We start from the raw sequence: 11,246 nt of genomic DNA on the forward strand, positions 1-11,246 counted from the left end.
TCAATTGAGTTCAGCTAACTGAAACCGTAGTTGGTTTTAAAAAAAATTAATGGAATGCCATAAGAGATGGAGAGTCCAACATTAATATCAACCAAACTCCAGACATGAAAAAAGTTTTAAGCATTCATCATACATGGATGTATTCATATGTCAATTAAGTAATATATAGCCTCGTTTATCGTGATCCCATTCACTAAAAACCCATTATATAGTATCAGCAAAACCTAGATAAAGTGCCAAAAACATGAAAACTAATGCAGGCGTAGCAAGTCAAGAAAGCCGCCCAACTTACAGAACAATATTAATGTATTTGGAATAAAAATCATAAATAATTCAAAAATGAAAACCTAAAAAACTCTAAAACTAATACCTCAACCTAACCTATTCTTATTAATTTGTTTTACCGATCGCAGAAGCTACTCTCATTGGCATTAGAGTGCTCCTTGAAGGATCTGCCAAAAGAGCAGAAGATTTAAAAATCAATATTGCATATGAAAAATAGCGTTTAGCAATGGGAAATTACATATTAAATAAATGTATCATCATTGTATCATATTTTTTCATGAGATAATAATCTATAAATGACATGGACTAAAATAAATTAGACTGCCTAAATAAATTTTTCTGTCGTTGATTTCTATCAATAGCAACATCTAATGCATTTTCTTTATTCCTCTTTTTAATAAAGGAAGATACTATGATAAGGCTCATGATATTTCCTCTCACAAGTCCCATTAAAGTTTAACTTGGGTTCTTTTTTTGGTCACATGTAAGATCCATCTCTTAGCTACATTAGATGACGGCAGAGTGGTCCAAGCTTAGCTTTGAAAATTAAACTAGCTGTTTACATTCTAGGATTCTTTGAGTTCTCAAAGTATTAACAAGATCATATCTCAAGTGTAAAGCATCCATATATTCTACCTCATGCATCCATTAAGTAATGTTAGTAGAGACATATATTATTATATGTCAGATTAATTAATTGCATTGGTGTAAATTAATGTGGCAAATTGAGGAGCTATTTGATCGAATCTACTTTATAATGCTTGAGCAATTCATGTTTTGGCATGACCTGAATGCTTTACTCCTTGAGTCTTCTCTATGATTTCGAATTGTTTGTTCTGATGTCTTTGTTTGACGTACTAAAACTAGAGTTCAGCAAATTAGAATTCCACCGCCAGTAGTTATTCAAATATAAAGTCATTAAATTTAAAAAATAAAAAAAGAGATAAACTTTCATGGACTTTTTGAAAATCAACCAAATAACTTGGTGGTCATTACAACATTCATAGCATATTGCCACGCAGAGCAAATCATGTAATTAGCTCCTCTTTCTCCTTTGCAAATTGCAAGCTAGAATCACTTTTTCAACATAGTATAAAATAATAATATTCATGGAACATCATGAATATCTATATGCCGGACACCCAATTATCAATCATTCCTCTCTACAAACATGCACCATTAATATATTTTATATATATATATATATATATATATATATATATATATATATATATAAGAAACTCAAAATAGATCGCAATTTACCACATCTTTCACCAGTAAATGTTCTCTTCGCCAACCACGTTCTGTTTCCAAGTGCCGGAATCTCCTCCCCACTTACCAAACTCCTCCTCGAACTTCTGCTTCCAAAGCTGGTCACTTGACGTCTACTTCCAAAGCTGGTCGCTGCTTCCATTCAACACAAACACATTGAATCCTCGCAAGATCGACCCCAGTAAGAAAGTCCAAGATCCGATTTTTAAGCTCGGTGAGAAGGCACATCAAGCTATAAGGTACAGCCAACCCATTCTTGAAGCAAATTTCGATGAGGAGAGTCCGGGAAAGCTCATCTCTCACGGTCCTCCACAGTTCGAGGATCTCCTTCTCTTCCTTCTTGCTCATTCCGTGCATAGATTTAATCAACGGACCGGCGCGCTTCGAGATGTCGAAAGAAACCCGATAGATCCTGGAATCCGTCTGATCCAACAACCCATTGATGGAAACATTGAACGCGGTGGCGGAGAACGACAGGACGACAGCACTCCCGTTGCTAGGGTTTCCTCCATTGGGGCTAGGATTTCCGCCATTGGAGATGGGTGTTTTTGAGCTAGGGTTAGGGTTTCGGTGGAAAAGAGCAGAGGGTTTCGGAACGCGGAGCTCCGAGGGATGAGGAGGGGATTTCGTTTCCTGAAAGAGCGGGAGAAAGGATACGACGGCGTGAGGGGCTCCGTCTCTTTGACTGAAGAATTCATTTTGCGGTTGATTAAACCATAGCCGTTGGATTGATATCTTCTGGATGCTCTCATTTAAAAGGTTCGATCTGATTAATGAGGCCTAATTCTCGTTATTTTAGAAAAAAAGAATACAATTTCATCTATAATTGTATTAAAAAAACAGAATTCTGAATTTTGAATATTTTCTAAAACATCATGTCCATCGGCTTTTTCTATTCAATTTTAAAAAAATAAAAAACTTTTAAACTTTTTTAAAAAGTTATCAAGTCTCTGCCCATTTGGAGTTCAGCAATAATGGAGACATGGCCAATGAAGAAATCCTTTGGAATTTAGGGTGGAATTAAGGGGATGACATATTTACCCTTCTTTTCTTATTTAATGATTTCTTATTTTGATCCTCTAATTACAGACTATTGGGAGGGGTTCTTTTATCATGTGGTAAGAGAGAAGGTGTACATGGAGAGTTAGCTGATTTGATTTATGGAGTTGCTAAGTGGCAAAAGAGAACATGAGGGTAATTAAATGTTAGTAGTCAGTTTCGTTTAGTAGAGCTGTTGGCAGTAGAACTTTCGGAAGTAGAATTTTTTGAAATAGAGCTTTTGAAAGTAGAGCTTTTATTAAAAAACTATTTGCTCTTTGATAACTACATTTCTAAAGTTCTATTGAACTTTAATATTTGTTTGGTAAACAAACTGAGAAAGTACTTTTGGTATGACAAAATGACCATAAAAATATTACATAATATTACACAGCAGAGCATAATAAAATATAATATATATTAATACATAAATAAATAATATAGTATAATATTAGTATAATGTAATATAATATTATTATAATATAGTAATATAATATTGTATGCTATAGCATAATAATATAACATAATTTGATATTATATAGCATAACATATCAATGTATTATGATATAATGTAAGATAATATTATATTTTTTAAGTATAATACAATAATAAAGCTATAAAATATTATAATTATTATCATTATATATTAATAAATATAAAAGAATATTTTTCTGCAATTATAATATTTTATTATGGGTATTTTGATCCAAAAAGAAAAAAAATAATAAATCAAAACAGCTTTTAGACACATGCTAAAAGTGCTTTTTCGAAAAGGCTTTATTTTCAAGCTTCTTCTAAGAAGTTGTTTTAGCTTTCTGACAAAGCTAAAATAGCTTTCCGATTTTTTTACTAAACACTCCTATTTCATCCAAAAGTACTTTTGGAGGGTCAGAAAGTGCTTTATGGCCTACCAAAAGTTCTGCCAAACAGGGTCTCAGTCTTAGCCGGTGCATGTAACTTGCACCCCAAAATATTTTTCTTCAAAATACAAATATAATTGCGTATTAAAAGTTTCAAGGTTACTTAATCTTAAATTTTCTAATCTTCTATGGTCGCATCAAATATTTGTTAGTGAATGCTACTTAGAACACGAGTCCATTTCAATGGGGAATTCTCTAGGAATAGTCTTGAAGTGAGAAATATTCACATCAACCAACCATGTAAAACTGAAAATTATATGAATGCTAGGGGAAGACAAGGCATCACCAAATATTCAAGATTGGAGGAGGCACCTGGGAACATTGATAACAGCTCCTTTTTAAGAAAATGAAGACTAGATAAATTTGGGCCTTGTTTTGATGCCAAACAATTGACGGGCCGGACCTAAGATTGAGAGTCTTTTGGATAGACTGCACAAAAGGCCCGGTACAAGAAACCACCTGATGACTGGTAATCGGATTTTAGTTTGGAACCAAACATTAATCCAACCTTTTCACCAAGAAGGAAAAATTAATCAGAACTAAATACTAGGTTAGGCTTTGTGATGATTTATTCAGATCGAATCCACTTAGGATGAATGATGGACTACTCATGTGCTGCCTAAAGAGATGGTGGAAGAGTCAATGCAGAGGCAGCCAAGAAAGGTTATCAACATGCAGGATGATGAGAAGACAATGTCAAAAATTCTTCTTAATGGGAATGTTAAGATAACCTTGCTAAGAGGATAAAAACATTAAGATTTGCATGGAGATGAGTTGAATATAAGATGTACCAACAAGAAAATTCTATATCGGTTGTACAAATATATATGATTGGCAACCTAAACAAGGCGTGCATGATATACGGTAACCTGCGACTCTTGACACCTTCACTTTAACTATTCAATTGGTCTTTGGCTCTACCTCCAACCCCGTTGTATTCTGCTGCTTTTTGCTTGCTTTTCTCGATCAAGCATTCCTGTGCTTGGCAAAGAGGTGCTGCTGTTAGTAAAGCAAGTTAGTTTTGCTCAGTACTAGGTTGATCAAAATAAATTCCAAAAGCCTTAATTAGATTGTAAAAGTTAAAGAGCATCATGCAAGGAGGTGGAGTAAGCTAATCTATATATAGCCATTCCACAAAATGGTGGTAATGAATCGGGTTAGGTTAGGTTATTTATGCTTGTTTTTATTATACTGTATTATGAAATCTTTATTTTGGAATATCTGTTATTTTTCCTAAATGATGTATTGGTATGAAAAACTTATGCTTGATCCAATAAGATAGGAAAAGATTTACTTATTGAGCTGTGTCACTCATATACCTCTTTTTATTTTTTTCTCTCCAGGTAAATAGAATCAGTAGGGACGAAGAATAGTACAGGCTTGGAGTTCGCGCTAGCAAGCTTGGCAATTTTGTAGTAGAATTTTAGTATTGACTATAAATTTGTAGCTAATGATTTTCTGAATGTTAAGGATGATGGATTTGGTATTAATGTTGGATTTAGACGCTCTAAGCCAATATTGGTTTTATTTAATGGATGATAAAATAGATATTTAACTGTTATATTTTATTGTAATGGATTTGAAAGTTAAAAGTAATGTTGGCTTCGTGTTCTCGTGGGCTATACCCCTCAGTAGCACAGCCATGTCATGTTCCGGATCTGGGGCGTAATAGTAGAGATCTGTTGATGCTTATGGCTTGGTCGGTTGCCGGGTTAGGTGATGGTATGTTTGTATTTTCTTGTTGTTGGATTTGCTGCTTGTTTAATGAGCTGAATGAAATCAGCCGGGTAAGGAGCAAACAGCTATTATTGAAATCTGAAAGTAATCCTCAATTAGTAGCTGAAAGTACACCTCCTTGCTCCCTAGTTTGGTATGGCTGTTTTTCTCAATTGTGGTTTGCTCCAAAGAATGGTTGAGAGGCTGCAGCTGGGCTGGGTCAAGTGGGTATGGGGCTCTTTAGATTGGGTTGGGATGTATGCCGGCTGGGTGACCACCCCAACTGGGTGTAAATTTGATTCATGATTCTTGTCTCTTGGAGCGTGAGGGGGTCTGGTGCAGCTGAGAGACGGGGAGTTATTAGGGAGTGTCTCTCCTCATCGGCTTATGATATCATTCTCCTACAGATATTTAAGGTGGCGGACGGCAGTGCTGGTGGTATTCTTATATTGGGACACTACTTGTGAGGACTCATGCGAGTGTATATTTAGTTCGACATCGGTTATTCGCGGAATAAATCTTGGATACTTTTACAGAGTTAAAGAATCCAAATAATACCTTCCGGCTAGCCATTTTGGATGAGATCCTGGGTTGTTACAAATAGTATCAGAGCGGACCCGACACAGAAAGAATATGCGAGGACCCACCAAATACGTGGAGGATCGAAAGATAGCACTAGATTCTTGGACTTTATTTCCGCCCTTGACTTATTAGATCTTGATCCCAAAGGTCGATGTTTCACTTGGGACTTGGGAGTGACACGAGCGAGCACCCCCTTCCATTGCTAGATTTGGTCGGTTTCTTCTCTTTGCTGATTGGGAAGACTTATCCCCTACTAAAATCCAATCTGCCCTTATCAGCGCAGCCTCCGACCATGCTCCGACCGCTCTGGATTGCAAAGTCAAAGTTCGAGCTTCCAAAGATTTCATATTTGAATCCTGGAGGATCAAAGAGCCCAATCTTGAAGATATGCGGTCAGTAATTGGAGAAGCAGGGTGCCCCAACTCAGCAACAGTCTGGGTGGACAATTTGAGAAGACTCAGAACTGCTCCTAGAAAGTGGTCCGTTTCATAAGAGATGCAAGTAGAGACTTGAAAAGAAAAATTGCTGCATGACATCGACAGACATTCTTGTTACGAAGGAGGAACAGATTGATCGTTCACTGTCTACATTTGATCCTTCATCGATATTTGGAGGAAATTTATCTCAAAGATGAGATTTCCAGGAGGCAGAGAGCAAAAATACTTCCCTTTTTTTCATAAAGTGGCTTCTGAGAGGAAAAGGAGGAATCCTAATTGTTTCACTCATGAATGATCTGGAATGGAAATCTTTTAGGACAAGCGGTTTAGAATGTTGGAAGTCTTTAAATAAAGCTGACAAAATTATTATAGATATGAATCGAGTTGATCATGTCAAAGTGATATTGTGGTCAAAAGATCATAGTGCTATACTAGGCAAGAAGAAAAGCAGGTTAAACATTAGAATGGACCACCCAAATTACCAACATCATTCCATTACAGATACAGTGAAATCATTGCCCTTAAACCTCCAGGCGCCCCCCCATGTCAAAACCCTTCCCCCCATGGCCCAAAAGACGAGTTGCAAACAGTTACAACCACTGGAAAAGGACAGAGACCTGCTCCATTTTAAAGATCTCATGCACCACTAATCTCAACTACAAACAGCTAATAAAACCACCTACCTCCTTCATCTTCCAGTCCTACTTGCTTTCACTCCCTGTTTCTTCATCAACAACTCTTAAACATGCTGCTACCATGATAGCAGAGGTTTAAGAATCGGTCCAAGCAGCAAACACCGGCATGTGAGACATCGGCATTGTCGTCCTTAGCCCGGTCGATGGAATCCATGAATTAACTGGTGTGGAATTAACGAGCCTTGGTGAGGGCTTGGCAAAGAGCATGCAGAGACCACCTCGATCAGGACTCCCTTCCCTGGAGTTGCTCGAGCTAGTCACCAATGATGATGCATTTGATAGATGAGCATTCCCCAAATTCCCAGAATTATCGATCCCCTGCGCCGAACCCACTGTGTCCATGCCAACCAGACCATGAAGACTGGTTGAGTAGGATGGGCTTCGAAATGCATCACCACCTGGTATCAGTTGCCCACCATGTTCTTCTGAGATCGGTGATGTTTGATGAGGGGATTGATAGAGTGACATCTTCCAATCAGAACCACCACTGCTGTTGTCTTCAGTCAAATTAAGCTCTCTGCTGCTGTTTTGGACCGAAGGAGCATCGTCGCGAGCTTCTGCATCTTTGTTTTTCCTGGCAAGTTCGCCGGAAAGCAGAGTGCTGCTCGCCATGATCTTTTCGACATCGTATCTTGTTATGTCGAAGTTGGTGACGGCATTCACTCCTCGGAATTTAATTGCAGCAATGTCATAAGCCTCAGCTGCTTCCTCTTGAGTACCTGAGAGTTGATCTCGCTTTATGTGAACGAAGGGCGCTAAATAAACAAGACTCATCTAAACAAATACGCTATAACATGGCCATCATTTTGAAAGGTGAACTTTAAAAAGTTGAATTCACACAGGTCGTCGGAGATACGAGTGCGTTTCTTTTTGCGTTCACTGTTCCAGGCCTATAAGACGGTCAAACGAGAGCTTTGCAGCTACTGAGATATCAGCCTTATGAAAAGAATGACTAGGGTTTTAAAAACAAAAGTCTAGCTTGGAAAAAAAAAGCATGCATTGCCAGTAACCACATTCTTCGACAGGACCTCTGAAATTTCAGTATCTTAGATTGGGTGCAGCATAGCGGTTGGACTTCTAACCTCATAACAAACTCGGAAGGATGTGAGTGGTCACACTTTGATGATAGAAGCATGCATGCAAAACAAAGCATCAAGTGGTTAAGTGAACCTCAAAAACTTACTGAAGGTTCCAAGATAAAGATCTTTGTTTCCTGAAACCCTCCCAATTCGAGCTTGCCATCTTCCATGCTGGTGGTGCCTGGAGATGAATAGAAGCAGCAAGTGTATAAAAAATTCTTGAACAAATAAGAAAATGATGTCGTTTAATCATGAATAGCAGCAAGACTAACCTCGTCACGCCTCGGTACATAGAAGCTCCTCGTGAGAACCCACTACTTTTTCTGCAACAGAGATGAACATGAAATAAAATATTACAAGCACCAAGCAATATTGGAAGTGGCCTACAACATAAGGAAAGAACATTTACCTTCTCAAATGAGCAACATATTCTTGCCGACTCATGTTCTTCATTTCCTCGAGTTCTTGTTGATAATCTTCCAACTGAATGAAAACGATTTCAGACGTGTTTCCAGCAAAAGGGAGTTTAAATTTCTGTAACTAAAAGCCTGTACTGATTCAATCATACCGGGAAGTTGATATGTGTGGAAGGTCCCCAGTATTTGAGGGCAGCCAAGTCATAGGCTCTTGCAGCTTTCTCTTCCATGTCATACCCCCCTGGAATCCAGAGAAGAGAGAGCTGAGTAAAATTTTTCATGTCTTGGAGACAACAAGAATATCCTAAAGAAGAAGAAGAAGATTAAAATAGATAAAAGAGGTAGATAAAGAGAGCGGGGGCTCACCCAAGTAAACTGCACAAGAAACATAGATTTCATTCATGACATTCCCAGGAAAGAACATGGCAAACCAAATATGATTAAATAGTCAGTTTGTACCATAGACTGAATATGATAGTTGAAATCATAAGATGGTAGTGGATATAGTTTGTTTGGAAAAAAACCTTGTCTTCCTTTCCTTGTTTGGCCTTCCTTCTTGCAACTATTGTCCCACAGATGGGCTTCATACCTACCAGTCCACCTATGCCTGATGCACAAAACCAGAGTCTTTATATGATCATAGAAAAATTTTCTAAAAGAAAACAAAATGGTTAGAGCCATCCCACATCACACATAAGCACCAAAAACTTACAAACATATATAGGAAATAAACAACAGCTACGCAAGAGTTTTTATATAAACAGAGCATTAAAAATATGAAGAGAGATGAACAAAGGAAGTAGGACTGTACTAGAGCAATAAACAATATATAGAAGAAAGAACAAGATCCAATAAGAAAACAAGCCATCAGCTGTAGAAGAAACTAAGAGCTCCTACATACTGACCTTGTGACACCTCTATACTGAGATGTTCTCTGGCCAAATGTATCGATGGATTTCCTATGAACTGGCTGCTTTTGGCCCCCCTTCCCAGTCCCTCTCTTCTTACTTCCATCTAAAGCCATGTAGTCGTTTGCAGGAGGAGGGATATGCTGGGGAGCTGTGACACAACTGGACTGTGAACCAGGGCTCATGGACAAGCTCAAAGACTGCAAGTCCCCATACCCCATTGCACCAAGAGGACCACCAGATCCCACACCCCCTTCCTCACCCAGCCCGTTGTTGCCAGCGCTGAAGCTCCTGGTGACCCAGTTCTTCAATCCCGGAATCCCACCACCTCCCATTTGTTCCTCTTCCAGTGGTGGTTGATACATCTCATGGCCTGTGAGCACAGAGCACATCCCTTCCTGCAATGGCTGGAAGTAAGGAGGAGGGGGCTGCTGCTGCTGCTGTTGGACTTGAAGGTGCTGCCTATAGGGTTGTTGGAGGAGGTCTAGAGGATGACCTCTGTTGCCCTCAGACTCTGGGTTTTGATGGTAGTACATGCTGTCTAAGCTTAAAGCCATTGCTCCCCTGTCACTGTTCCCATACTGATGGGTCCCCATGTTTGGACCACAGCCTAAGAAGTCTTCCAGTTTTGGGAATGGAGATGGCACCATTCCTTCACCACATTGAATGAAAATGGAAAAGAATATGGCAAAGTGTTTTAGAGACAGCTGCTTGTTTGAAAGCTGGGAGCAGAAGCTAAACAAAGAAAGGAAGCAATGAGACAAACCTTCTTGCTGTGATCTGCTGAGTGCTTCCATGATGCAAAGAGAGCCATCAGACTTGAGTGGCATGGAAGATAGCTGAGAATAGAATCCTCCGTTCTCTCCAACGCCATAACAAATGCCGGAGCTGCTCAAGTGAGGAGGAGAGAGGAAGAAGTTGCCAGAAGAGACGGCAGCAGGTGCGGGCTGAGATTGGTGATGATGGCTCTGACTATTTGGCTGCTGGTGTGGGTCAGCAGACACCTCCATGCTCATGTGGGGGGAGAGAGAAAATCCCAACCAGTTATTATTGTTCATGGACTTCATCTTCCTCCCTCACACTACAAAGAAGATTGTAGCAAGACCCAAGGCGAGGCAGCTCAATCATTGGAGAGTACACACTCTAATCATACCCATCCCTTCTTGATTTCCACCATTTGAGGCTTGGGGTTTTGTGTTCAAACCCCAGTGAGCTCCATGGTGGAAATCTGTATGAATATCTGTGTATTTTTCCTATGCCTCACAACTCACTGTGGAGGAGCATGGCAAAACCATTGTGGAGAACACTAGTAGTCCCTTTAAACCAAGCAAAAGGAATGAGTTCCCACCAAACAAATGCTGGTTAAATTCCCCACCCCCCTGCACTCCATAGGGATCTGTGTTCTGAGAAAGACGATGTCTTTAGCTTTTCTTTCTCTTCGGCACTCCCTGCCCTTTTCTTAAGCCCCTTAAACCCAACAAAAACCCTCCGTTGAGAAGGCTCATAGGCCGGACAAGGTTGAACCCACAATGGGGTCTTGGCGTGCCTTATGCCCAGATGGAAAACCTTGGAAAACACATATATAATGAATGGAGCCTTTTCCTTCTCCGCCTTTGCTGACTAGGGGTTCGTTGCCTCTCCTTCTCTGCCTCCTCATGCCTGCCATCAAGAGGTGGCTGGTGGCCTGTTGGCCAAAACAGGGTGGCTTTTTTTTCAGTCTCATGGCCATGAGATAGATTCGAGAAACACTGTCCAACTAGTCACTTCGCAACAGTTCTAGCTGTGTACTAGCCTGTGCTGCCACTGAAGGATCTAATGAAAAAAAAAAACGTTTTCCGATTCAACTTATGCCAATTTAAAATCTTTCCTTCATAAAAAATTCTAAAGCAAACACAAAA

General features: G+C 39.4%; 1 protein-coding gene across 1 annotated transcript; it reads right to left on the bottom strand.

Annotated features, from left to right (window-relative positions):
* Window positions 1-6,693: 6,693 nt before the first annotated feature.
* LOC103713678 (AP2-like ethylene-responsive transcription factor CRL5) lies at window positions 6,694-11,029 on the bottom strand. Its single transcript, XM_039114322.1, has 9 exons — window positions 10,115-11,029; window positions 9,346-10,000; window positions 8,965-9,047; window positions 8,807-8,815; window positions 8,593-8,681; window positions 8,434-8,507; window positions 8,297-8,347; window positions 8,129-8,205; window positions 6,694-7,664 (listed from the first exon to the last, which is right to left on the bottom strand). The coding sequence occupies exons 1-9, from the start codon at window positions 10,413-10,415 to the stop codon at window positions 7,021-7,023; spliced, it is 1,983 nt and encodes a 660-aa protein (XP_038970250.1). The 5' UTR covers window positions 10,416-11,029; the 3' UTR covers window positions 6,694-7,020.
* Window positions 11,030-11,246: the final 217 nt, after the last annotated feature.

This window comes from Phoenix dactylifera, chromosome 16, assembly GCF_009389715.1.
Source record: "Phoenix dactylifera cultivar Barhee BC4 chromosome 16, palm_55x_up_171113_PBpolish2nd_filt_p, whole genome shotgun sequence".
NCBI lineage: Eukaryota > Viridiplantae > Streptophyta > Magnoliopsida > Arecales > Arecaceae > Phoenix > Phoenix dactylifera.